The 27,283-nt window shown below is 43.5% G+C and overlaps 3 protein-coding genes and 1 long non-coding RNA gene across 9 annotated transcripts in view; 3 read left to right on the forward strand and 1 right to left on the reverse strand.

Annotated features, from left to right (window-relative positions):
- AK9 (adenylate kinase 9) overlaps window positions 1-2,691 on the forward strand; it is a 64,571-nt gene extending 61,880 nt beyond the window's left edge. The window contains exons 36-39 of the mRNA XM_068677728.1: window positions 12-181; window positions 1,662-1,760; window positions 1,842-1,948; window positions 2,491-2,691. Coding sequence (XP_068533829.1) covers window positions 12-181; window positions 1,662-1,760; window positions 1,842-1,948; window positions 2,491-2,627 — 513 coding nt within the window. The 3' untranslated portion in view covers window positions 2,628-2,691. The remainder of the gene's footprint in view (window positions 1-11; window positions 182-1,661; window positions 1,761-1,841; window positions 1,949-2,490) is intronic.
- Window positions 2,692-4,590: 1,899 nt separating this feature from the next.
- ZBTB24 (zinc finger and BTB domain containing 24) lies at window positions 4,591-14,180 on the forward strand. 4 transcript variants are annotated; one of them, XM_068677730.1, is made up of 7 exons: window positions 4,591-4,723; window positions 6,320-7,319; window positions 7,754-7,921; window positions 8,084-8,167; window positions 8,828-8,911; window positions 11,227-11,308; window positions 12,200-14,180. In XM_068677730.1, the coding sequence occupies exons 2-7, from the start codon at window positions 6,347-6,349 to the stop codon at window positions 13,008-13,010; spliced, it is 2,202 nt and encodes a 733-aa protein (XP_068533831.1). In that variant the 5' UTR covers window positions 4,591-4,723; window positions 6,320-6,346; the 3' UTR covers window positions 13,011-14,180. The 4 variants fall into 4 exon arrangements, 3 of the variants coding, with proteins under 3 accessions (XP_068533831.1, XP_068533832.1, XP_068533830.1); XM_068677731.1 differs by having other exon boundaries at window positions 4,722-4,822; XM_068677729.1 differs by lacking the exon at window positions 4,591-4,723 and adding an exon at window positions 4,954-5,431.
- On the reverse strand, window positions 13,137-27,075 carry LOC137854399 (uncharacterized). Of its 3 annotated transcripts, none has more exons than XR_011095138.1 (4): window positions 26,918-27,074; window positions 24,465-24,545; window positions 23,063-23,303; window positions 13,137-15,170 (listed from the first exon to the last, which is right to left on the reverse strand). It is a non-coding gene; the product is annotated as an uncharacterized lncRNA (long non-coding RNA). The 3 variants fall into 3 exon arrangements; XR_011095139.1 differs by lacking the exon at window positions 13,137-15,170 and adding an exon at window positions 21,217-22,127 and having other exon boundaries at window positions 26,918-27,075; XR_011095137.1 differs by lacking the exon at window positions 13,137-15,170 and adding an exon at window positions 21,217-22,080.
- On the forward strand, window positions 17,389-26,316 carry PPIL6 (peptidylprolyl isomerase like 6). Its single transcript, XM_068677733.1, has 8 exons — window positions 17,389-20,277; window positions 20,494-20,589; window positions 20,994-21,182; window positions 21,651-21,713; window positions 21,858-22,005; window positions 22,762-22,818; window positions 24,680-24,815; window positions 26,112-26,316. Exons 1-8 carry the CDS (start codon window positions 20,194-20,196, stop codon window positions 26,221-26,223), a joined length of 885 nt encoding a protein of 294 aa, XP_068533834.1. The 5' UTR covers window positions 17,389-20,193; the 3' UTR covers window positions 26,224-26,316.
- Window positions 27,076-27,283: the final 208 nt, after the last annotated feature.

The following is a 27,283-nucleotide window of genomic DNA, read 5'->3' on the forward strand; positions in this document are numbered from 1 at the left end:
TCCCTTTACAGAAATTCTTGAGCAGACCAGAAGTGTATGTGCCACCACTGGCACCTCACCCTCTTCCACCCCCAGACATGCTACCAAAAAGACTAACAGCAGCAGAAGTGAAGGCCTTATTCCCCAAAAGTGCTGAAATGCACGGATACTGTCCAGTCACTTACCTGGATGGAAAACAGAGGTACATCATTCCTGTTTTTATAACTTGAATTACAGACAAAGTATCCTATATTAACACATTAATGAGGAAATGCTTTCAAAGTACTTTTTAATAACATTCGGGGTTTGGAAAGAAAAACTGATCATAACCCTCTACATTGTGCCTGTGGCTTTGCAAATCTATGCAAAATAACCTTCTGAAACTCATATGACTACAGGTTTTGGACTGAATCTGGACAACCTTGCATAGAAAGTAAACTGAGTACAAAATGTCTAAATTTGGGGAACCTGAAAGACTTCCCTTGAATCTGAGTTAGTGTTCCATTCATGTCATAACTCCTCCTCAAAATAAAATTCAGAAATGCAGCATTGTCCCTCTCTTCCATGTTCTTACAGCTTCCATAGGAAGGAAGCACAAGTGTGCAGTCTGGAAAGGAGCAGCACTACACTATAGTGTGAAAACTGGAGACCCGCCTTTTCCAGACTTCTGCTCCTCTCCTCCACTAGTTTTCTTGCAGTAGTGGGCACTAAAAACATTGTTGCTTCAGCTGTTAAAAGATTTTGCATTAGTCTTTATTCTGAGGGTGAAAAGTTCCCTGTCAACTCCCTGCCTTTACAGCATGGTCTAGAGTATTTCTAGTAACCAGACGAGGTATATTTGAAGCATCCCAAAAATCAGCAGTTCCTCTACATCTGTAAGTGAGAAACGCAAGAGGGTTAGGTTTCTCTCCAAAATCCCTTAACAGTTGTGAGGCAGGCTTATGTAGTGGAGACTTAAGTTGGCCAGATGATCACCTACTGAAGATTGAGAAGGACAGATACATAGGTAATCAGTTCTCTGAACCCAGGATTACTTCTCCTTATGTATCTTGGGTAATGTCAATTTACTTAAATTGACAGTTAAATGGAAGTGTATTAAATGCATGGGATCCATTTCGCCAAAGCTGACTGAAGGTGACAGCAAGCTTAGCTTTCTGAACGAGTATTAAGCCAATCACAAGGATCTGTGTTGGCTTACTGTCTTTTGTGATGAAGTCTGTTTGGATGTAGTTTGAGTTTTCCCTACCACAACCCTTCAAAAGTTCAAATAAATCCTACAAAACCTATGTAGATGGAATACTGAACTATTACAATATTTTAAGAGATCCATAAATCGCCACCTTAAAGCCCCAACAATTTCCTCAGCGTGCAGGAATTCCTCACTGAGGTACAATCTTAGGAGTCAATTCTGTGCTGTCCCATGTTAATCTTCTGAACAACCATGGTTGCATTTTAACTAGAGGAGCTCTAGAGTGGCTCTATAAAAGTCCCTTTATAAGCAGGTTTTGAGGCAGGGGCTCACTCAGATTTTGACCCTTGTAGCTGCCAGTAATGTGATGGAAGCATGGACAATGTGATAGCTGCTTTTTTTAATTCCTACAAATTGCTAAATTGCCAGAAGGCTCCCAGTATCTGATGAATATGCACTGCACAAGCATAATACTTTCTTTCTGTCTCTTCAGATATGAAGCTTTGGTGCCTGGCAACATTGAGTACGCTGTAATGTACCAAGATAAAGTATACGTTTTTGAGACTGAGGAAAAACTTCTGAAGTTTATGAGGTGAATATACTAGCTGTATTTTCAACCTTAATCATGTCACATCTTACACAACTTTTAAGTGTTTACTTTTTATCTGGTTAGGTTACCAGAGAAGTACTGGAATTTGAAGCTTCCACGTAAGCTCCCTCCCAAAAAGGAGCCAATACTACTCACTGCACTTCCCATGGCTGGATACCTTGAACAGGCCAGTTGCTGCTTCTTTTTTTTAAATGTGATTGTGCATTGTTGTTTTTGGTTTTAAATGCAATTTAAGTCTTATGAGTATTAAGAGGATTACATTAGATTGAAAAATGTATACTCACCATTGAGGATTTTTTTAATATTTAAAATAATAGATATCAGTAACTTAAATGGTAAAAATACAAGCAAGATACCAGACAGGAATAAGAAACTGCAAGATTATGCAATGGGTTTCATGACTCTTTTATTTATCATACCTTGTAACATTACATTTTGCTTTTATTTGTAAAACCACGATAGATACAAGCCTATCTGTAATCATTTAAGGATAGTTGGTTACATTTTCAGATATGGTTATGAAATAAAGACAAAATTTTACAGTTACCTCCCTCACAATTTTATATTTTTGTTTGTTTGTTTTTTACAATTCACTAGCTTAGATGTCATCCTCGTTTGTTAGATTTGCATGACGACAGGATCAGGATTTGTATACATTTTTGTTCTAGATCTATGTAATGGTCTTCTAAAATGGTTTTATTTCTTTAGGGAGTAGCAACTTCTCTAATAAAAGCTCTGAATGAAGTTGGATGCTTAAAGCCGAAGCTTCCATTCCTAAGCGTAAAAAGAACTGCTCTGCTGTTTGTGGCCTGCCATTTAAAAGGTAACGTACAAAATAATATGCTATAAAAACAGTAAATTAAATAACTGCAGTAAATCATCTGATACACTGATAATCAATTTATTTTGTTTTCTTATGTCCAATCTGGAAAAATACCATTATATATTGATTGAAGTACACATTGCCAAGTTTCTTGGAGATGTGTATGGACCAGGGATGAAAATAAGGTTGACAGCTTAGGTAGATAGACAGGCTCACAAATCACAAGATTTTAATGATGTTTTATCACCAACAACTTGATGGCCTTGATAACATCTCTAACAGGTATCACAGAATTTTGAGACGGAAGGTTAGATTTTATAATTTAGGTGGCACCATATTTTAAAGCAGTCATAAACAACCTTAATTGTCTTTAAAAATTATGGAAATCACTGTAATAAAAGACTGCTGAAACACACTCTGAGAAATGGTTTTGGTGCCTGAATGTTTGTCTTTTTTTAACTGTCTCAAGTATGCAAGTAAAACTTAGTAAAAAACCTCACCTTGCAAATAACTTCAGGACAACTTTCTGATCATGCATATCTCTGACAAGACATCACCTAAATACGTTTAAAAAAAAAAAAGTATTATTGTATTGAAAACCAGCTTAAGTGCACATAAAACAACTGTCACTTTCAAGAAAAGCATTTCTTTTACAAGGGCTTAGTGATACACTAAATTATACAGTACCAGAGAATAGATGTTTATGCAGATTCAATTAGATTTTTTTTGTTTTTAACAAAGAGAAATGAAATGTTATTTATCAGTCTGCTTGTTTGTGAAATTATCTGACAAGATTTCAATATCAATATAGAGTATCAGTATGCTGATTATTTTTAATTCAATTTTTTTAATTTTTTTTTTTTTAATTTTATCTACGATCTGACCATCTTGCTTTTCCACAACAAAGATAATTCAAAATTTAAACTAGGTGTTTGTATTCTACCCACAAAATTATGATAAAGTAATACCTCATGGAGCTAGCAGTGGTTAGGACTATGTCTGCACTGAGGAAACTTGTTCAGACTTCATCTCCTGCGCTCATACGGGCTATTTTTTAGAACTTTTTTTTTCTCCACTCCAAGACAACAGTTGCAGCTAATAATCTTTAACAGTATGCAATCAGGCTACAATGGTGCCATCTTTCAAGATTTCTGCAGCCTGATTTGCAGCTCTGCTGTGGCTTTGATCTGGTTTCAAGTATATATTGCTAGAGATTTCTGAAGCAACACCAACACTTCAATGCACTGCTTTTGCCTTTTACAAACCAACCAGTTTGGTGGGTGATCTTTACCTTGCCTTTTGTTATTTGGAAGTTTTGCTTATCCTGTCAGATAAGGGCAACCTTTATTATCTATCTGCTGTTCTTCACATCTAGAGTTATTCTATCCAGCTTCCAGCACCCTTCACAATTTTCATGGGCTAACACACATTTTTGCTGGAGTAGCTTCCTTATGGAAGAACATACAGTTCTTAAACCAGCAAAGCTGGTTTTGTACTGTAGATTTTTTCACCCATGAAGACTGTTTTTACTCTATTGTTAGCACAGCTTTGCTAATGTAACCATGTCCATTCTAGGAATGCTTTGCTCGTGTGTTGTATCATTAAATCATTGTTAGTGCTGGATGATGACCTGTAAGGGTTATGTAAGTGCACAGAACTCTCCTCATGCACAGTTTGACCACAGGAATCCAGGACAACAGGTTGTCTTCTTCTAAACTCCTTCTGACTTTAAGTTCTAGTGCACTGGAAACCCACCTTTGCAAAATGCAGCATTGTTTTTTATTGTCTCTGGCGAGCAGCTGGCTGTTGTTGGTCACACAGGCGGCGCTTTGTTCCCGCAGCGCACAACCCTCGCGGCTCGGCGCAGGGCCGCCGGGCGTACCGGCAGAAGCTGGCGGAGCTGCGGGAGCACTGCGAGCTCGTCCCCTACCTGGGCCGGGAGATGCCGAGCGACTACACCGAGCCCCACCGCCGGCCCCCGGGCTTCGACCTCAAGCTGCAGACCTTCTTCTCCCTCAAGGACGCCCGCCCCGCCTTCCCCTAGCCCGGAGCCGGCTGGGGAGGAGGGAGGGAGGAAGGAGGAGGAGCGGCCGCCATCTCGCGTCACGGCGGCGGCGGAGCGGTGAGTGCCCGGCCCGGGCCCCCTGCATCCCGGCCCCGCTCCGCCGCCTGACCCCGGGGGGTGCGGGGTGGGCGTCGCTTGGGCTGTGCCCCCCGAGGGGTGAGGATGTGGCTTGGGGCGGGCAGAAGCCGCAGAACCGGCGCAGCCCGCTGTGGGAGGCGGGCGTGTGGTGTAGGGACGGCCGCAGGCCGCGGTGGTGCTTCGGGAGTGCCTGTAGTACGGCGCAGGAGGGTTTTAGGGGGCCCCAGGAACATCAGGCCCGCATGCCCCTGAAGTTGGGGCTCCCAGGTCAACGTGGCTCTGCTGCGCTTGGTCAAGCAGCTGCTCCTCTCCTTGGTAACCAAGGGCACACAAAAACGGCACAGAACTGCACCAGGCTGGACATAAGGAAAAAATCTTTTACCGTGAGGGTGATCAAATGCTGGAACCGGCTTCCTGAAGAGGTGGTCGATGTCCTGAGCCTGTCAGTGTTCAGCTGGCATTTGGACAACACCCTCAGTAATACACTCTAACTTCTGTGTACCTTGGCGTGGTCAGGCACTTGAACTCGGTTGCCTTTGCAGGTCCCTTCATATCAAACTGTTCTAATTTGGCTCTAGCATGAGTTTGGTGGCTCAGTGGGCCTAAAGAATCACTTGTTGGCCACCTCAATAGCACTTTGATATCACCTGTATGTAACTCATGTTGTTTCTTACAGCATTCCTTCAGGTAATCATAACTGTTGCCTTCACTGACTGCTACACTTTAACATGTATTTGTATTTAATATGTCGGTTTTATAAGTTAGGATGGCAGGTAGCTAGCCTGTCTCACATTTGGCTCAGCCGGTCCATGTGAAACGACCATTTTTGGCACATCTTCCGTGCTATTTTCATTTGATAGATTCTTCAGAATTGCTGGATTATTATTATTATTTGTCTATATTTATAATTGAAAATGTGTAGCAAGCCAAACTGATGCTTAATACTTAGAATACTCAGCCCTATTTTAGACACAGTTCTTAGAAAAATCTGCTGGCTTTATGCCTTTATTGCGGACACAGCCTGAAGCCTCACAGGTATGTGTGCTGAAGGAGAAAGTTTTGGAAGGACATGGAGTCTGGCCAGGCTGAAGCAAATCAAGTTTTATCATTGTTTACAGGATTTGATAGCCTGAATAGTCTGAACTGGGGCATCTGTAGCGATGAAGCTGCAGTTGACTTTTTTTTTTTGGTTGGTTTGTTTGTTTCTGTTTAGGAGCAGCAAACAAAGAGAGCTTTTTGTTCAATTGTTTGAGTTGTGAAAGAGGAGTTTTCAGAAGGGGCAGCCATGTTTTTAGATGCTGTACAGTTCACAGTACATTAGAGCTAAACAAATAAAATAACTGGCAGTAATTCTGATCTCAGAAGAAACTATCTGTAGCCATTTCTTAGGATTTTAAAATGCTTTCTGAAGAAAAAAAAAAACTGTCAGCATTAGAATTGACTTTATAAAAAACAGTTCAGAGGTTTCAGAAGTGCTTTAGAAATTGTTGAACTCTGACTAGTAAATAAAACAATACTTTATGTCTTTATATGCTGACTTCCAGGATGTGTTTTAAACTTTCTATATTCTTGTAGGTGCCTCCTTTCATATTTGCAATAAAAATGGCAGAGACGGCTCCTGACCCTTCTGAGAAACTGGTTGTCATCCACTCGAAAACTCACAAAGATACCATTCTAGCTAACTTTGAAGAACAAAGGAAAAAAGATTTTCTGTGTGACATTACTCTAATAGTGGAGAATGTGCAATTCAGAGCCCATAAAGCTCTGCTCGCTGCCAGCAGTGAGTACTTTTCAATGATGTTTGTAGATGAGGGCGAAATAGGGCAGTCAATTTACATGCTGGAGGGAATGGTTGCCGACACCTTTGGAGCACTGCTAGAATTTATCTACACTGGTTACCTCCACGCCAGTGAAAAAAGCACAGAACAAATTCTAGCTACTGCACAGCTCCTGAAAGTGAACGACTTGGTGTGTGCCTACTCTGAATACCAGGCCAGCCGCAGCCCAAGTAGCGCGCTGCCGGCACCGTCTAACAGCGGCACCTCCATAGCCCTTATTGCAAGTGACAAGAAAACCGAGGAGCCACCAAAGCGAAAACGAGGGCGACCGAGGAAAGTCAAGACGGTCCAGGAAGAAAAATCAGCAGCAAATTCTCCTGAAGATGTGCAGCTGAGAGAGAACAACTCCATGCAGAATAAGCAAAATTCTATGAAAAAAGACGTGGCAGCGGAAGAAACAGTTGTCAGTGAACAGGATCCAGCAAGGAAAGATGCAGAAGAAGCGGAACCTGCTTGTGGCTCAGAAGCTGCTGTTGATCTGTCAGCTGAGAAGGATGAGAATTATGATCCCAAATCTGAGGGGATGCAGAGCACTCAGAGCCGTTACAGCAAACGTAGAATAAGGAGGTCCATCAAACTAAAAGATTATAAGCTGCTTGGTGAAGAGGATGAAAAAGGACTGGCAAAGAGAACTGATGGAAAAAGAAAACGTACAGGTTCTGAAGCTCGCTGTAAAGACTGTGGCAAAGTATTTAAATATAATCACTTTCTAGCTATTCATCAGAGAAGTCATACAGGTAGGCCTTAAGAGACTGCTTCTTTGAGTGTAGGATTTAGTGACTTGCTGCTAAATGCAAGCCTCTTGTTTAAATATGGGCTGTTGTCCATAGCAAGAGCTGCCCAAAATAGTACACTCATCCTAATTATTATGGTGCGATTCCGAGACTGTTTGCTGTTTTCTTATCAGGAGATCTCGTAGCCTTTATGTCTTACCTTGATTGCAGTTTAGTTAATCATTTCTCTGTTAACTGAAATTGAAAATAACTGAATTATGTGGCAAGACTTAAATATTTTTACTGCTGCATGAGGCCTGCCTCTTTATTTTAATTCTCCTTATCACTATCTATAAGTCGTTTAGTAGATATTAGATTGCAGTGATCCCATTGTCGGCTTGGAATACCTAGTGAGAAATACCACCTCTGTACTTCCTAATGTCATCGTCTGCTTTCAGGGGAGCGCCCTTTTAAGTGCAGCGAATGTGGCAAAGGCTTTTCCCAGAAGCACTCCCTTCAGGTCCACGAGCGGATGCACACTGGAGAGCGGCCGTACACGTGCACTGTCTGCAGCAAGGCTCTCACAACAAAGCATTCTCTTCTGGAGCACATGAGCCTACATACAGGTAAATATTACAAGGCAAAGGTAACCTCCCTTCCCCCAGAAACGCGCCTATATGGGCAAAATAAGTGTTTCTACTCTTTCTTGTATGTGCTGACTTTTTTTTTCTGGTTTGTATACTTACTTTAGATGCAGCTTGCATTTTAATAAGTGATTTTCTTTACAGGGCAAAAGGCTTTCACATGCGATCAGTGTGGGAAGTACTTCAGCCAAAAGAGACAGCTGAAGAGCCATTACCGAGTGCACACAGGTATCACAAGTTGGGGTTGAAGAGCTGGCTGACAATCCATGCTCATTTGTCCTCACAAAGATTGACTAAGGCTGAGTATTCTTTTGCAACAATGTATTTAGGCTCAAAAGACTGAATAGTGTACAATAAGTGGAATGTTTAAAAAAGATAGTTAATTGAAGAGGACCCTTCTGATGTTTGAAAATTAGCTGTGCTGTACTAGCCATAAAATTTCATTCGTTTTAGCTCCGCTGTCCGTGTTACATAAAAGCTAGGAGTTTTATAAACACTTGTGCGCTGCGTGTTGCCTTGTAGTTTCGCATTACTTTGGATTAGTAATGGCAGACAAGCTTTAAGAAGTGTTTTACAGTTTTGTTTTAGAAAGATGAAGGTAAAATTACATATGCAGGAAGTGGTGGAAAAAATCAGATTTTGCAGGAGTTCAAGAGAAAGTAAGCTTGAGGGGGAGCAGGTGTCAGGCCTGAGAATAAGCAGAGTCAGAGGGGTGTGTCATCCTGCTAGTTTTCATGACGAGGTAGGGAGAAGGCAGTGAATCACCTTGTGTTTTATCTCTATATTATATCAAAGTGGTTATTTTACAGGAAAGTGCTTTAACAAAGATCACTGAAGAGATACAGGGGATCACTTATGCACTGACACTTTTTTTGTTGTTGCGACAAGGCCGTTCATTGCCGGAATGTAACCAGTGTCATCGCAAATTCATGGATGCAGCTCAGTTAAAGAAACATCTAAGAACACACACAGGTACTATCCTCTGCTGGTTTTTAAATTGTGTTTGTTTGTTTTTTCTTTTTTCTTGAAATAACACAGACAAAACAATACATTGCGCAAAGGACGCTCATTTCTTTGGGATGGGGTTTGTCTGTGCTTACACATAATGTTGCCTGTGTTTCTAATTAGGAGATAGCTATTGAGATTACATAACGAGCACAAAACAGGACATACTACAACAGTGCAGAAGCAGCACCTACTACAAGAAAAGCTTTTTTTCTTTCTTCCTTTCTTTTTTTTCCCCTAAGGAAGCCATCTGCAGAAGGTGCTGGTTAGCTCTCCTGTGGTAAAATCTTAGATTGGGAATTAAGCTCATCTGGAGAGCCACATCCAGCATTTATTGGGCTTGAAATGAGCTATGTAGGAACAGAAAATGTACGTCCTAAAAGTGTCAGTGGGAGATGGATGTTTATGGAAAATGTTGCTGACCGTAAAAATAATTATTTCAGTTTATCTTTTTATTATGTTGTAGTAAACCAGGTGCTGGCAGGAGATTGGCTGGAAGGGATGGTGCAATGCAAGTGACATCAGAGGGTGTTTTAAAAGAGATTTAGGGGGTGAGGTGATACTTGAATGGCCAGACAACAGGAATAAAAAAAAAGTTGATCTCTCATGATGACAAAGCATAAGCTTCTTAAAATACTTTTCTTTGAAGAAGTTCATAAGATGACATGTAAATATTGCCTTTTAAAATAGCTCTAAACAGTGGCAATTGTTCCTTCCCAGAATTGAATTATATATGATTATATTACGTGTGGTTATAGTAGTGTGCACAAGATCAAATTGTGAATTTTAACTCATGTCCTTCTCAGTGAAAATAAGAGCTTTAAATTCCTTAGGACATGATGAAGTCAGAATTTGCTCTTTTGGGAGTTTTTGGTGTATCAGGGATAGTGTTAACTTGTGATACTTTTAAATGTTGCCTTTTTTATTGAGGACAATGTAGCATGTATTTACACACAACATTTTTGTATCTGAAGCTGATACAGCTCTGTAAATGTAGCAGGAGATGAGCTTGGTGGTGGGAAATGAGGAGAGGGGGCACAGTAGCCATGTAAGTTGCAAAAATAGGTTAACTGAGTTCTAGTAGAAACTGATCTGCAGTAGGTAGTGCTTCTGGAAAAGACAGGCTGGACACCAGTATTGTCAGTGCAACGGATCTGTTCCATCTCAAAAACAAGAATTAAAATCACAAGTAGTTTGGGGGAAGAGCGTTAACATTGATTTGACTGTTACTCTTTGGCAGCAGTTCTGTAGCACTGGATGTCATAAGAACACAGTCCCCTTAAGTTGCTCCTGTTTTTCCAGTGGGGTCTGGGACCAGGTGACCTCCAATGTCCCTTCCAACAAACATTTCTTCTCAAACTTCACCCCAGCCCTCTGAAGCAGAATGAAAGCTGAAAAGCTTTGCAGGTGTACACTAAATGTGAGGCTTCCTTGGAAAGCGGCTGCAGCCCTGTGCTGAGTTTCAATATGCCTGGGTGGTGAGAATTGCCACTGTGGTGATCCAGATTCTCCTACCTAGTGTCTTAAAGTCATTGAATGCAGAGAAAATCTGTGGTGTGAGTCAGACATTCATTTTGCTGGGTGGTATCTGTTTCTTGTGAACCTTTCTGCTATTCAATTCATTCATTCTGCTTCTACTCAGACACAAGAATTAAAATTACAGTAAAAAACAAACAACAAAAAATTATTCAACCCACCATAAGTTATTTTTTTCTCTGATTGGTGTTAGAATCATAGAATTGTTTGGGTTGGAAGGGATCATCCGGTTCCAACCCCCGTGCCTTGAGCAGAGACATGGGATATGTTCCCAGGGTATTGCAGGTGTAGGATGGAGTCTTAAAGGTCAGCAGACTTTTTAAGGTGATGGGTTCACTTCTCAGGTTTGGAAATAGGGGCTTACTCATCTGCTTGGTGTGCTGCACGTGAGCCTGGCATTAATGTCTCCAAGTTCAGGGTCAGCCTTTTTCAAACTTGCTGTTCCATGTGGATTGAGCTCAAGACACCTCCATCTGTCTTAGGCATGATTTTTGTTGCTCTAAGGGCTTGGATCACCTAGTTCTCTGTCTTCAAAGAGGAGACATGTCAGAGATGTACCTTCAAAATTCTACACCTTCATTTAAAGCATGAGCTTGTTCCGTTTCAGTTAACCATCCTGACCCATGGCAGAAGCACAATCATTTGGCTTTACATGCTTAGGAACAATGTGCAGTAAAGTGTCACATTTTTAAATAAATTCATGGGAAGCGCGACCTGAAAAACGATGTCAAATTTCTTTTTGATAGGTGAGAAGCCCTTCACTTGTGAAATTTGTGGCAAATCGTTCACAGCTAAAAGTTCTCTTCAGACTCACATTAGAATTCACAGGTAAAGTATGTCTAATTTTCAGCACATTCTTTACAACTGTAATTTCTCATCTGCTACCTGTATCCAGTGCCTGTTCGGTTACAGATGGTCAAGGTTTGTTTGCATTTGGGATGGATGATTAAGGGCTAACATTTTTGTTTAATTTATTTAAAGAAATAATTAGTAGTGGAAGATATTGCACAGTTAAATATTAGTTTGCCAAAACGCTGAAGATTCTTCTTCTCTACATTGTGTCTGTTTAATGACGATGTACTTCGGTATTATTTATGAAAAATATTTCCTGTGAATTTTTGTTTGACAGCAAAACAGCAGCCATGGTGTAACAAGGTTATTGGAGCACTTTCCTGTTTTCCTGTAGTCTATCATGTCTTTTTAATAGCATTCCTTAGCTTTTATCGATGTGAATATTGCATAAAGGCACGTCAGATTTGAAATCACTTGAGGACTGTTTTGTGCCTTAAAAGAAAATACCTCCAGTATAATTTCTTGACTTTTGAGACAAGCAGCAAGGAAGGGTTTAGAGACTCATTTAGTTAGAGAGCCCACACTATTAATAAACATCCTGAGAACAGTCGGTGCTTACAATCCTGTAAGTTGTTGCATTCTTAATCAAGATCTAGCAGCACAGAGCTTGTACTTCTGGTATCATAACAGGAGGGAAATTGTGTTGTCTCTGTAGCTCTTGAGCAGATATAGATTAATGCAGGTGTTGTACAGCATGTGAAGTTGTATAAAAATTAGGAAGTCAAACAACACTTTTTAATGTTGAATATTCTTAAGTGTTTATGATGCAGCAAAAGAAAATTGTTTTGATTTTTTATTCTATATTGTTGTCGAAAGCAGCGCTTTTAAAGTGAATATTTTCATGCGATCAAATCTGTTCTTTTACAGAGGAGAAAAGCCATATTCTTGTGGAATATGTGGAAAATCCTTCTCTGATTCCAGTGCTAAGAGGAGACACTGTATCTTACACACCGGTAAAAAGCCTTTTTCTTGCCCGGAATGCAGTTTGCAGTTTGCTCGTCTGGACAACCTGAAGTCTCATTTGAAAATTCATAGCAAGGAAAAGCAGTTTCAAGAAGCCGGCGCTGCTCCCAGCAGCACCACGAATTCGGAAGTCAGAAACATTCTTCAGCTGCAGCAGTATCAACTTGCCACCTCTGGAGGGCAGGAAATTCAACTGCTGGTTACAGACGCGGTGCATAACATAAACTTCATGCCTGGTCACAATCAAGGCATTAGCATTGTCACTGCGGAAAATGCCCCAAATATGACAACGGGGCAGGCTGCTAACCTCACGCTGCTTGCTCAGCCGCCACAGCAGTTGCAAAACTTGTTGCTTTCAGCTCAGCAGGAGCAAGCGGAGCAAATCCAAAGCATCAATATGATGGCAAATCAAATAGAGGCTGCCCAGCCTGAACAAATGCATGTCATCACTCTTTCCAAGGAAGCACTAGAACATCTCCACGCTCATCAAGGGCAAAATGAACACATCCACTTAGCAGGATCTTCCCATCCAGCTCAGCACATGCAGCTGACTCAGGAATCAAGTCAACAGTCGCACTCCAGCCAAGATACAGTTCCTTCCCATCAAATTAGTGGAGAACAGAATCAAAACGTACAGGTTTCTGAATCTCATCAGCAGCCTCTGTCAGTAAATGAGTCAGCTCATGAGCATCCTATTCAAGGGCAACCTTTCTGAAAATGCTTATTTGTCATCAGAGGGCTAGGCTACAGCGTGCTTCTCAGCCAAGCAGTGATTACACGCGTCGCACTTTCTTTTCTGCAGCATAATCTATCTGAAGATGCATTTCTTGGTGATTTTCCATGGGTGACTTTCAGTTTTCTTAATATTATTTATTTTAGACATTTTAATTATCGCCAGTTGGTATTTCTCTAGTCCATACCTCACAAGCGATTCATACTTTTTTTGTGTGTGCCTCTTACACATCCATGCCTACTGAGCAGGTACTTGCCCTGCAATTTGCATTTCCACGTGACTTTCCAGGGAAGTGTGCCTTGCTGGTGGAAGAACAGTGTTGATGTCTCTGCTGACCTGAAAGTACAGCTTCTCTGATGGATTTCACATTACCTGAGCTACTGTCAAGCTTCAGATAACCGGTACTTTTTGCAAAGATCATGCCGTATGTCTTACGTCTAATGAGCTTTCTCTCTGCGGGTTAAAGAATCACTTCCTGTGTGACCATTCCCTTAAGTGCATTTTGATTTCTTGAATACCAAATTGGTTTGGGTTGGGTTGAAATTATTGCAGCCTTTGCCTGGCTCCGGATTGCCCCTTCCGTTACTGTATGCTTTAAGAGTTTCACTCCTCAGAAATGCTTCAGCCATTGCACTTGAACAGTGGCAGTGGGATGCGGTGGTTACACTGGACAACCGAAAAGCCCGAGTTGTGTTCATTCCGCCACTCGCCCGCCGTGTGACAGTGAGCAAGGCAGTTGACCTCCGTGCCTTAGTTTCCTAATGTAGTAAGCGTGGATAACGTTCACACGCTCTGCCAAGCACTTTGAAGAGCTCTTGATGTTGGAGGCACTGTCTGTTAAGTGCAAAATTCTCTTCCTGACAGGCCTCGGTCTAAGCTTAGGAGCCAGTTTATATTTAAAGTGTTATTTTTTCTACTTTTGAGAGCAGAATGTAATGTTACTTTTAATATATGTTAAAGCCGGAAATTGTTTTTGTGGGAACTTGAACAATGAACCTCTCCAGAGCATAACGAGCTATATAAAGGGGGCATATTGCGTTAAAGCTGTACAGCTATTTTTGTTGTCTAGATTAGATGTGTACAGATTGTTTTCAGTGACTGACTGCTAACAAAAAGATTTGTCATCCTAATAAAATGGTGTGCCGGAGTATACGCTTTGCATCTTCAAGTTCAGCTATTGGTAATATCTCATGTAGTGTACAGGTGTGTTAAAATCCAGATAAAATGGTACTAAAAGCAACGTACTCAATCATCACATCCGTTTTAAAAAGTCCTTCTTGTGATTTACATTGGTATTCTGTGTTTTAACAGATTAAAAATGTAAAAAAAAAAAAAAATAAGGCATCGGCAGGTGAATTTGGAAACAAAACCAAATTTTTGATGCTTGGCTTATGTGACTGACCAGAGGGAGTCACTGGCATAAAAGAGCAGTTCTTAAATAGTACAACAGTTTAAGGTGGAAGGGACTTCCAGGGGCCAGCCGGTCCATCATCTTGCTCAGTTTGACCATTTCCAAGGATGGAGATCCACAGCCTCTTTGGACGACCAGTTCTGGTGTTTGACCGTAACTGTAGTGACAAAATGTTTCCTGTATTTTATGGCCATTCCCAAAATTCCAGTCTGTGTCTGCTGCCTCTCATCCCGCTGCTACACTTCCAAGGAGTGTCTGGCTCTGCGTTTGCACCCTCCCGTGAGGCAGTTGAAGACAGCTCCTCCCAGAGCCTTCTCCTCAGGGCTGAGCAAACCCAGCCTCGTCACCTCCAGCTCTTTAATCACCTTGGCAGTCTTCTGCTGTGCTCAGCCCAGTGTGTCAGTGTCTGTCTTGTTCCAAGGAGCCCAAATTCTGCTTGATTGATGTTCCTTGTCTAAGTATTAGGCAGGCTTCTGACCGTGTGCTGCTGGACTTTGGGTAAGCGTCTCAATTTTTTCAAAGGCCTAGGTCAGGTTTTATACAGACTGATCATAAGGAGGGTAGGCAGTGGGAGTGGATCAATACAAAGAACCAAATCCCACAGCAGAACACTAGTCAGGCTTTTCACCTTCTGATTTTTTCCCTCTCAGAACAATACAATTTATACTTCCTGCCACTGAGGAGGAGCAGCATGTTCTGCAGCTGCACTTCAAAAGCTTGAAGTCTTGGTGCTGTGAGAACATATAAAAAAAATGCAGTGAAGCTGCTTGTAAGAGCTACAGAAATCTTACTGAATTGTATACAATTAAGATATTTCATACCAACAACTTCTATCTATAATGAAGGTAAACTACAACACTGAAATGTGCAACTCTGCCATTTACTGACATAACTCCTGGAATGTTTAGAAGCTGATTACAAGCTAAATTCCAAGCCACCAGTAAAATAATTGTTATACACTTTCTACTGTTGTTTTATTATTATTATTATTATTTTATTTGTGCTTTAAATTGTTCACTGTGAAGTTCCCCTTGAAAACCACGTTTGAGCTGCAGTCACACAGGCATGGCTGGATGCTCTCTTTCCCTATAATTATAAAGGAAGTTTTGCTTTTGGAATTTTCTTACGCTCTTCTACCAAATTACCCAACAAGCAGTGAAGAAACTTGCTTCTGTGGATAGCACAGCAGTGACTAATCTTGCACCCTGCATTGCTTAAGCTGTCAGCACACGTTTTAGCTTGCAGTTGGGAAATTAAAAGCTCGCGTGGTTTCTCGCACCACAAATGTTGCATTTTGACACCATTTACTTCCTTTGTAGCGAATACATTTATATTAAAGATGAAAATCAATCTCTATTCCGTGTGTGCATTTCTAAGGCTGCAACTGAAGCCTAAAATTGCTTTGAGTTTTAAAGGAAACCCCTGCAGCTTTGCTTGTCAGTCCAGCTGTCACCAAGAACTATTTAGCAAAAAATGCATGCCCCTGAAACTGCTTCGAAGCAGCTCTCTAAATATCTTTCCTCCCTAGCCAATAAACACCTCAGCTTCTCACCTCCTCACGCAACATAATCTTAGCAAATTCACCTCAGTGCTTACTGTGTAAAAATGAGATTAGGATTTTGGATGTAAATGTAGGAAAATAAGTAGACTACTGAAAGACCCATTTTTTGTGAGCAATTAACACATTTGTATGTTTATGCCACTCCGTTTGTAAACTGCTCAGTGTGTGTGACCCCGAAATTAATTTCACTATTCTTCCAAATGCAAGTTAATGAAATACCAGCTTTTTTTTCCTGAAGATTTTGGCTGATTGGCCAAGTGAAAGTTTAAACAAACTCTTATGGGGTAGAGCAAACACGTTGTGCCGAGGTATGTACTTGGCTATTGTGTGCGTGCTTACGCTGCTTGCCACTGATATCCGTGGTTTAGCTGTAAATAACATTCGACCTCAGCAATCTGAAGCTTACAGCGCATGCAGATCTGCGTCTAGAAGCCGGGACGCTGTCGCTGTGGATCAGACGTATTTTTTACACTTGTTTTGTGCTCTCTGCCATGCTCAGAGGCACCACCAGGGGTTTTACAGTGTCTGCCTCTTGGTGTCTCAGGGCAGGAGGCGGTGACCACCTCCTCGTGAACTCCTGCAACCTGAATGTTTGTTCACACAGTTCAGGATGCTGAGCTTGGCATCAACCTTGCCAGTTGTTCAAGAAGAGATTGGCTTGTGTCTGTGAGTGAAATGGTTGTTTCACTCTCTGAACTAGTGAGGCATCGTGATCAGGCCACAGATGGTATTTGCTATTAACCTATTGTGCTGCTGTTGTCTTGTTGTGTGTTGGTTTTTTGTTTCTCTAAATCTTTCCCTGCTTCGATGAAGGGTAATATGGGATTAGTTCCTAATCCCTTACCAATGCCCAGGTGAGTGCTTTCTGTGTCCCCGTGGCAGGCAGACCTAGTGGGAAGTGCCCAGATGCAGGGGAAGCAGATGCTGAGGGGAGCAGCCAGGAGGAGACCAGCTTGCAGACCAGGCGTGCTGCAGAGTCTGGGCTGTCATCGTGGTGCCTCCTGCGTGTGCGCATCTGCCCATGGCCAGCAGTCCTGCTCTGGAGGCTTTTCCTAATTCCGCTTTTTCCCAGTTCCTCTTAAAGAGTGGAGAGGGAACTGGCGATGCCGTACTTCCCAGAGCTATGGTTTCAGGATCTCTTGTATCTGTTCTTCATAGGATTAAAGATGGTGCTTCTCACAGACCTGCAGTTCTCTGAGCTACCGGAGACCCTATACGCTTCATCCCTTTTCAGATCTTCCATAAAGATGGTGAAAAATGAATGGTTTTGGACAACGGATGGACCACCATTTATCTCTGGCCCAAGCAGTTCTTCCCCGTGAAAAAACACCTGCAGGCATATTCTAGGTGATCCAGCATCTCACTGTAGTACGCTTACTGCTCTTTTCTGGCTTATGTTTTAACCCTACCTAATGGAAAGTATCTTTGGAATAGATGGAATAGCAACTCCCTGGTGTGTCCTGCAGGTCTCTGTATCATCCACGGTTGTAGCCTGGTGTCTGTGCATTCCCAAAGGGGACCAGCTCCCAGAAGTGTTCAGGGGTCTTTCCCGCAGCAGTCAGTTGGAGAATTTCAGGTTGTGGACAGCCCAGTAGCGAGCATATCGTCATCTTCATAATCACATTTCCTCCTTGGGTGTGCTTTAAACTTTTTAATGAAGTGATGTCAGCTCCTGCCTTCCACGTGGAAGACAAAGCTTCCTTAGAGGTCTGCCTTGTTTCCTCAGCCGAATGTGTCCATCATCCCCTTGCAGTAGGAAGACTTTTGAAGCCTCCCACACTGTTTGCTTTGACCACTGGGTGACCAACAGCTGCATTTCCCCTCCACAGCCCCGTCTGTTATGGTTCGGCAGCTGCAGCAGACGAGCTGGGCAGCGCTTCCTCTCCAGGTATTTGCTGTGAAGTTCTTTGGTGTTTGCATCTTTAACAAGCGCACCGTTATGCTTCCTGCTGGGCGGTGCTGTAGCCAATGTACATTAATCCAGCTTGCCTTTCTGTTCTCTTTCTCGGCCTCTCTCGGGTGCTATCTTGGCCTGAAAGGAACTGAAATGGCAGCAGAGGCAGCAGGTGGAGAGGTTTGGCGAGGGCGAACCCTCCAAGAATCACGCAGAGGGAAAACTCGGGGCTCATGTGTCAGGGCACGTGTACACGTTTCAAAGCACTTCATGTTTCCAGGAACATCAGCTGCACGCCTTTTGAAAGGGCTTCGGGATCATCTTTTAAACATACTGTACAACTGCTTGTGCTTGCCATGCTTTCCTTCACTGTAATCCTCTCTCAGAAATGATGGCAGTGCTGTGTGAGCACACTTCCAGCAAACTCTTAGCACCCGCAAACCATTTACACCCATCCGAGTGCTGTGACTAAGCCTGCAAAGCAGTTTCAGATTGTCATAAGTGGGTAACAGAAAAGCTGAAAAGAAAAACAAGCATCCAGCTTAGCATTTTGGTAATTAAGGATTTCGGTAATTGGCAACCTGCTCACGAGATTTTTGTGTACCTGAAGTACAAAGGGACATGAAAGGAAGGGGAGAAACAAAATAAGAAATGGATAGAGACAAAAAGTAATCTGTGGCTCTTGGCTTGTTCTCTCTTTTTAAAAAGCCCAGCATAAATTTTCAGAAAACAGCCCTGCCCAGCTAACAATATTGTGCTGCTGTGGTTAACTGCTCTTTGTTTTTTCTTGCTGCGTTTTTTTCTTTGACCATTGGTTTTCATTGGCTATTACCTGACTATTAGCAGCATGTCTGTAGCTAATTCCTTCCTGCCCACAATGGCAGTAAGAATTTGCACACCTAGAAATTATGAGTAAGAAAGTAAGGACAAGCTATATGTGTGCGTGTTTGTGTAGATATATTTTTTTTTATTTTTATTTTTTTTTTAAGAAAAATGAATTTCTATATGGCTGCTATATAATTTTCTGGCTGGAGCAGAAGCCATACGGTCATGCTACTAAAATTAGGCTCTGCTTGTCACAAGCTGCAGAGGCTATGGCAGCCTGAAGAGGAGGAAAAAGGCTTTCCTGACCTTCGTTTGGCCAGAGTCGAAAAAGTAGCTGGAGTTTAATGTGCTGGCTGGTTGCGGTTAGCTAGAGTCACACCTAGGCTTGTTCTTTGCCACCCCATTTAATTTGTGTGTATACAAATTAAAATTGCTTCATCTCAGATGGGATTTTAATATGTCAAAAATGCTTTTTTTTTTCCTAGTGGAGACATGATTTATTTCCCACAGCCTTATCTCTGTGCTAAACTACATCATGCGGTAAAAGTAGAGAGCACAGCAAAAATGACTTGTAATGAAGCGTCACGTCAGTGCCTTGCAAAATGCGTTTGTCACACCTAAATGAAAAAAAAAAAAAAAAAAAAAAAGAGTGAAAAGAAAAGAAAAAGGTGGGCAATAACTCTCTCTGTAAGAATAGGTCTCGGTTTGCAAATGGGCTTAACTTCTGGGAAGCTCCCAGAGCGGTTCAGAACTACTGAGCTGCGAGGCTCCAGGCTTTGGTGGTTCTGCCCCTGGGGTTATGAACAAGTGTAGCACTTCATGAAGCCACTTGGCTATACAGTTCCAAAAAATGTAAATACAAATGTGCGTTGTTTCTAAGACAAGAAATGAATGTAATTCTTTGCTGTGCTTAACATAGGTTTGTTCTGTCATGGTTTTCTTCTGCGTGAAAATTACAGCTGTCTCATCAGTAGTCAGATTTTGATGTGCTGAGGATGTGTTTCCTCTGGGGACATGCAGACTGTTCTGTTGTTCATGAATCTCTGACCTTACACACCACCAAGTTTTGTCCTGTCTCATAAAAGCGTCCGCTAAAATCCACATTGCTCAGAGACTGAAAGCGAAGTGACCCGACTCAGGTGAGCTGGCAGTGACCCTCGCTGAACCCGCAGCCATCCCACAAAGCCGCTTTTATATAGGATGCTTCAGCAGAAAGGGAGCAAACCTGCTGGGGTGGCAGAAAGCTTTGCTGTGATAGCTGCGACCCCTCCAGAACTGCTTTGTCACCGTGCCAGGCTGCATTCACCACGGGGAACAACGTCCCGTCGTGTCACCGCAGGGCACGTCACACAAAGAGCTGGGGAGAGCTGTACAGTTACGTGCAATGCAGGCATGCTACGAACATGTTGTACCCGCAGCAGGAGGTGCGTGGCCGGGTTGCCGTGGCACCGGGCTGTGTTGACGAAGGGGCGCCATGGCCCGCAGGCAGCTGGTAGCGGTGGCGGTGACGGGGCTGCTCCAGGACCCAGCTTTCCACGTGGCCAAGTGCACAGCTGAGGTGAGCAGCAGGGAGGGGAAGAAATAAACCCCACAACATCCACGGGCAGGTGCCGGGTGTCTGCTTCTGCAGGTGCCAAAGGCAGGAGGGGAGTGGTGCGGTTACTGGGTTAACACGTGGCGGAGGCTGCAGGGAAGTACAAGCTGGGATAGGACAGGGTGGAGGGGTATTAAACTGCTTGTAAGCATTTTTTTTCCCCATATCTGGAAAATCTAGGCTCTGAAGCTGAAGTTTCCAAGCAAGTTTGCGGATCCTGTAATATGTCCTTTATTAGAATTTGCATGGCATGAATATTTACAGGAGAAAAAGAAGGTAACTCTCATTACTAACAGACACCTGCACCTCTATAATTAAGAGCGGGTCTTGGCTTGTGGGCCCCTTGTTTGACAGCTTCGGGCTGGTAAGATAAGCAGGGCCCTCAAGGCTTGGCTGTGTCTGTCAGTGCTGCTCAGAAGGTGCTGGGTGGCCCTGGGGAAATCCCTGAGGGATGAGGGCCGAGGAGCACGCAGGCAGCAGCCCCTGAGCTGTGTGCAACATCAGCGCACCTCACCAAAACCTGGGGTGCAGACTCGTTGGGTTGGCCAGATTTGTGGTTTTAAAACCAGAGAAAGCATAAAAAGAGCACAGGCCACCCAAGCAGTGGTGCAGTGTTACCCGTCGGTTCTCCACTCAAGGTGGAAATGATTCCTTGAGGCTTTAACCCCTCTGCAATGCAGGAATTGCGGGGTGAGGTGTGGGCCTATGCCTCCCGCGTGATGTGCTTCGTTGACGGGCGGCTGCTGGGGGACGAGAAGGAGCTGCTCAGGTGGGCCCTCCACCAGTGGGACTACCGCGATTTTAGGCCCGAGGTGCTTTATCAGGCCATCTCTGAGGATTTCTACACCAAGCACCTGAAGAACAGCCAGGCAAGTAACGCAGGTTTACAAGATAACACATGATAATGCAGCTGTACGCATTATCTGATAAAACACAGAGGATGCCACATGGATTCCATGCAGATTTGAGAACGGGGGGCACAGAGCAAGAAACGTGCCTTGTGGTGGGGTGGTGGGAAGGGCATTGCTGCTGGTTCCTTTGTCCTGCTCTTACCGTACAGACTGCCACAGGGGTGTGGACAAGGGCAAGGCGAAGAAGTGAGCCCTGCCCAGGATTCGCTTTAGCACACTGCTCGGGTTATTTCTGCCCAGAACAGAGTGAAACGTCCTCTACCTTTTTGTTTGCTTACACAAAGCAATAGAAGTACTGTTCTGTACCAGCAATCCCGCTGAGATGGCTCTCACTGGGCTGCTGGGAGCTGCCCTGTGTTGGAAAGCGAGGGCTGCGCTGAAAGCTGGCCTTCATCTCACTGGATTTGTTTTTTTGTGTCCAAACAGCACGTGTTTGTGTACCTGGACATAGCCATTGATGAGCAGCCTGTCGGGACGCTTCTGTTTGAGGTATGGTGCTGTGAAGAACAGCAAAAGCAAAGAGCAAAAATAGCAAATGTGGTGGTTTCACTTGCCAAAGGAGGGGGGACCAAAATCTGACCAGTTGGCATTGGTTATGAATTTCACGTTTCTCCTCTCACACTCACTTTGCAGCTCTTTTCTGATGTGTGCCCCAAAACCTGTGAGAATTTCCGTGCTCTGTGTGTTGGAGGAGTGAAGTCTCCTTACAGCGGCCGAGAGCTGACTTACAAAAATTCCTGTTTTCATCAGCTGGTAAAGAACGGGTGGATCCAAGGAGGAGGTGTGTTTCCAAACAGCCCGAATAAATGTGGGTCACAGCAGATGTGGGATGGGATGATCTGAATGGATCTTGGATCTTACAGTCCAAGAAGACATAACCAAACACAACAGCAAAGCTAGTCTCTGCAGGACAAGCTCTTAATCAATACATACGAAAAACCGAAAACATTTTATTTTTTTTTAGCCATCTTACTTTCTAAATAGATAAAAAGTGTAGATAATTTGTTCTTTTAATTATCCAAGACTTGTATTTCTTTCCTGTGTTTGCCTTGCCTACTCTAAACACGAGTGCTCAAATCCATTTTAAGTTTATACTTTGAAGACAAACTTTGTATATTCCAAACATCTAAGCAGGTATCTATGCAGTCCACAAAACCAACCTAAAATTACTGTCTCACCCATCAGAAATCTGTCCCAATGGGAATTTCTCTTTTACTATACTTCTTTCTCAAGCACGTGAGAAGCCTTAACCTGCTATAGCATCACAGCTGCCTTTTCCTCCTTCCTTGTTCTAACCCCATTCTCTCTGACAGATGCCCTTCTCCCAACCCGTCCCATCGTCGGCTAATGCAGTGACTCATGAAACATTCCCAAAAGTCTGTTAAAATGTTGGTACTAAAAGAGAAAGGTCTGTGCAGTTGTTTCCCCAGAGGACAGGGAACCCATGTCTCTGAGCTCTGCTGGAGCTGCTCAGACAACCCCGAATCCTGCCCGTGCTACACCCGGCCTCTGACTGCTCCTTCTGTCTGCCCTACAGACATAGTCACTGGGAAAGGAGATGGAGGAGAGTCAATCTATGGTCCCACCTTTGAAGGTATGTTTCCTTAATTACCTTACTGTGCAAATGGCAAATTTAAGCAAAAATCACATTGTTTCATTTCCCCAGAGGAAATAATTTGATTATTATTTTTTTTTCAGTGAGAGTTTGTTTTAGGCACTGACTTGCAGTCTTGGCCCACTCCTCTGATGCTGGGTGCTCAGCTCTACCTGTCCCTTTTCCCTGACAAAGTTAGGGCTGAGATTCACCCGCCTGCCCGCTTCAAACCATGAATACTCACCCTTGTGGAAGGACTTCAGAAGTGTAGAAGTGGGTTAGCTGCAGATGTCCAGGCTGCTGATGCCACTCGTTCAAATGTGTTTAAAGTAATGGAAGTGAGTTGGCTTTATCTCCAGATTTCCTGGACCTCAGGCAGCTTTTAAGGCTTGGGCACACCGCAGGCAGCGCTGCTGTCAGTTCTGTGACTGCGGTGGGATGCAGAGTTACTTCTGAATCCGACGACGTGCAGAAGGTCCATAAAGCTGTGAAAGTCGAGAAATGACAGGCATGAGCGAGTTTAACAATAAATGTCCCCCCATGCTGATAGAAAGTAATGAGATGTAAAGAAAAAAGGACATTATGACATGCACTATTTAAGAAAAAACACCCATATAATTGACATAGGCGCTTGGGATACTCCGTTTGGATTAAATGCTACCCATAAAGATGTTTTAGGGCAGTTGAAGCGCTTCTGAAAATGATTTATGTTCTCTTATGTAAAAGCTTGCTTTCTGCCAATGTCACAACCAATGTTATATTCGAGCAGGCTGGGCAGCAGCCAACAGTGAGATCAGAAGTGCCAAGAGTAGCTGAAAACTTTATTTTCAAAGGCAATGAAGAGCCCACTTTCACCTCGAGGCCACGGACTGAGCCAAGGCAGGCTGGAAGCGGGAAGCCTGGCGGGTTTGACCACCACTGCCCAGAGCCCTGCTCTTTCTCCTTAACATTTCAAAGTTGCCCATAGCTTTTCATCCTCCAGCAAGGTGTTCACTCGGGTACAGCCGTCTATTTTAAGGCTTAGGTTGCTTTCCAAGTGCTTCCCGCCACCCTGTTTACACAGAGGACAGAGGACAAATATCTTCGATATCTGCAAACAGTGACAGATGCCTCTGTCAGATGGCGAAACTCTGTTCTGCGAAACTGGGCACTTGGCACACCTCCATTCACTGCAACGCTTGCTGAAATTAAAGGGACGCGGCTACGTTTTACCGTAATGAGCTCAGAGCCCTGAGGTAATTACAGAGAATCATTTGGATCGAAGCAGCACAGAGCGCAGAGCATCCCGCTCCAAAATTAGACTGCTGAAGTCATTCTGCGAACCACGAGTCAGCATTCGGGGAGTAACTCTTCAGTTAACATTTCATTACCATTTTTGTGAATCAGCTTCTGAGAAGGGCGCTCAAACAGGGTAAAAATGATCCCCCCAAAATCAATTTTACAATCTAAATGTTTCTACAGTTTCAAGCTTGTTGAGATTTTGATGGAGCCCTGGATCACTCGGTGTGAGCAGGCAGGAGATGAGCAGTGGATGAGGTCAGGATCGGTGCTCCCCTGCTCTCCACCTCCTCGCTGGGCTCCTGTCCATGGAAGAAGCATCCAGCCCTTGCTGCCATCCCACAAATCTAAGTACAGCTTCTGCTCACCCTGTCACCTCTCCATCCCCAGCTGTCCATTGGAAGGCTATTGATTCACACCAGACTTTATTCACACGAAACTTGAGGGACCTTTGGGGAAAAAGGAAAAGGGAAAGTGTGAGTGGGGAAGAAAGACATGGGAGTTTGTGGGAGCTGGAAATGAAGCACAGCAGAGGAAGGAAGCAGCACAAGTGCTGCCTCTTATCCCTCAACTCTTTTCCCAGATGAAAACTTCGCCATCCGTCACAAGGGAAGAGGAGTCCTCGGGATGGCCAACAAGGGCCGCCACAGCAATGGCTCCCAGTTCTACATCACCCTCCAGCCAATTCCCTACCTGGACAAAAAGTGTGTGGCCTTTGGGTATGTATGCACGAGTCTGCACCTGCTGCAGCGTGCAGGAGGTTGCCCTAGCTCTGCGGGACACTGCTGCCCTGGAGGGAGGTCCATTGAGTCCCTAAAGCTGCAACAAGGATGTCTCTGGCCAGGGGGAGGATGGATACGTCAGATTTGAGGTAACCCCCTCATTCCATGTCTCTGCCCTGGCTACAAATCGGAGCCTGCATAGCTCGGTGTCAGCTGAAGGTGTGACCTGACGGGCACGGAGGCATTGAGAAAAGCCTCCAGCCTCTGCTCTGCCCGCAGGAGCTGAGAGAAATTGTTTGAGCAAATGCTTGTCTCAGTAGGTTAACGCACAGGGCTGGCCCTGGTGGGATTTTTACGATTTCCAAAATGTAATAAGGAAGATCATTACTCCAAGCAGCTTAATAGGCATAGCAGCGTAAAATCTGCACGTTTAAATTTCTCTCTCCACAGAGAGAGAAATTTACAGTGCAGCTTCCACGTAGTTGCATGACAGATAGCGTTCTGGGAGGATGTGAAAAACATGAGAGCCTAACCTGCAGAGAACAAACCAAGCGGGATGGCTGGCTGGACAGATTTCTAACCCATGGTGTTTACCTCAAGTTCCTGCCTCGCCACCGGCTCTGTGTAATCTGGAAGGTGCAGAATCCTCGAGCATAACTGACCCCTGTTACAAGGCTAATCTCTACAGGACAAGCTCTTAATTAACGTATATGTACACTGGAAAACATTTTCTCTTCTGGCCACCTCACTTTGAAAACAGAGGAAATGTTTGGATGTTCTTTTACTTAATAAAAGTAAGTTCTTTTATTAGATAAAATATTACATAGATAAAAATATTATATAGATAAAATTTTTATTAGATTTTCTTAGATAGGTTCTTTTACTTATCTAAGACTTTTGAAAAGATCTTGAAAACAGCAAAGGTTGCAGAACACAGGGTGCAGGTTGGCACTGCGAAGGGAGGAAATGAAAGGTATTTCTCCGGGAGACTCTTCCTGTAACTGTCACTGCCAACATTTAGCACATTTTTTTCACTTCTTTCTCCTCAAAAGTATTTTGCAGCTGGGTACAAGGCTTATTTCTTGAAATAAATGTAATTGCGCAAACTCATAGTATTTTCTTATCTCCTACAACACCAATTGGCAACCATTTAATCGAGAGCCAATGGCATTTGTTACCCCATGGCAAAAAAAGAGCAGAGCCTGCTTGGTTCTGTTACGGCCCTGCAGCAGCTGCAGAGGGGATGCTGCTTGGGCAGTGACAGCAGCTCAGAGCAGTTTTTCCCTACCACAGGCAGGTGATTGAGGGCACGGAGGTTCTCCAGAGACTGGAAGCTGTACCAACGAACAACAGAAGGCCTACAGTGGACTGCAAAATTTTGGACTGTGGGACCTTCCAGCCATGATCAACAGTTGGTTTCTCTGCGCGCAGTGAGATAGAGCGCTGTTTCCTGCTCAGGCTTTCAGTTACGATAAGAATAAAAGCACTTCTTTGTACATGAGAATGATCTGGGATTGTTATTTTGACTTTAAAAAGTGTTTGTAGGCTGTTAAAAACACTTTTACACATGTATAGGGAAATACTTGTGAACATGTTCAAGTGCCAGCCCCTGGTTTATGAATAATGGTGTTAAAATATGATGATACAGTGGGTAAAGTGCAGGTGGACAGATGGGTATGCACCCAGATGGATAAAGCTGACCCATCTTGGCCAAATTCTGCCTCTACTGCAACCTCCACACAGCACAGAGCGCTGCTTGGGGCACCAATGCCCTGCACAGCTCTGACACCAGGTGCAGCCCGTATGTGGTAACTCACATCTCTTAGAGGAAAGGAGAAAAAAATGTCTGCAGGACTGAGGCCTCTCTGAGAGCCATACATTTGATCCTTCACCAATCACTCTTAACTAAAATCCCTTGACATAACCCTTGAAATCAGGTTGAGCTGCATCAGGCTAAAACCAGAAATGTTAAAATAAGCTTAAGTTTTAAGTAATTGTTTTTTCACGGATTTTGTTAAAACCAAAAATGTTTTTTCCCACTAAAACAGGGAAAAATCTTGTTTATAAGGTTAGCACAGAGCAGGAAATGTTAAGGTTACCTATGGATGCAAATGTCTAATACACAACTGCTGGTGTTGAGGACTGCATACATGGAAGACGTCTCTGGCGAACGGAGCAGAGCCTGGGTGCTGATGGCTCCAGCAGAGAAGCACTAAAAGAAGAAAATGAAAACGCAGCCTGGAAAGAGAGGCCACAAGGAAGTGCACGGGAAATGCAAAGGAAGGAGCAGTCATAAGGGCTAAGGTGCAGACGCAATCTGTGAGACACACAGACACTGTCAGCTTACCGTCCTCTCACCTTTATTTCCAGCAGCACGAAGAGGCTGCACCAAGGGAGTGACCTTTGCTCCTGGGCTGAGCTTGCTGCGTGAGCCACTCAAATCTGCAAAACAAGGCCAGCGTAAG

This window comes from Anas acuta, chromosome 3 (assembly GCF_963932015.1).
Source record: "Anas acuta chromosome 3, bAnaAcu1.1, whole genome shotgun sequence".
NCBI classification, from domain to species: domain Eukaryota; kingdom Metazoa; phylum Chordata; class Aves; order Anseriformes; family Anatidae; genus Anas; species Anas acuta.

What these genes read in the sequence shown, in the direction of transcription:
- PPIL6 (XM_068677733.1), top strand. Translation starts at nt 20,194, where the DNA reads ATGGCCCGCAGGCAGCTGGTAGCGGTGGCGGTGACGGGGCTGCTCCAG. An exon ending in TGGCCAAGTGCACAGCTGAG is followed by an intron (nt 20,278 to 20,493) that starts GTGAGCAGCAGG and finishes TGGAAAATCTAG; the next exon opens with GCTCTGAAGCTGAAGTTTCC. An exon ending in CGGGTGGATCCAAGGAGGAG is followed by an intron (nt 22,006 to 22,761) that starts GTGTGTTTCCAA and finishes TCTGCCCTACAG; the next exon opens with ACATAGTCACTGGGAAAGGA.
- ZBTB24 (XM_068677729.1), top strand. Translation starts at nt 5,405, where the DNA reads ATGTTGTTTCTTACAGCATTCCTTCAG. An exon ending in CCATTACCGAGTGCACACAG is followed by an intron (nt 8,168 to 8,827) that starts GTATCACAAGTT and finishes TGTTGCGACAAG; the next exon opens with GCCGTTCATTGCCGGAATGT. An exon ending in ACTCACATTAGAATTCACAG is followed by an intron (nt 11,309 to 12,199) that starts GTAAAGTATGTC and finishes GTTCTTTTACAG; the next exon opens with AGGAGAAAAGCCATATTCTT.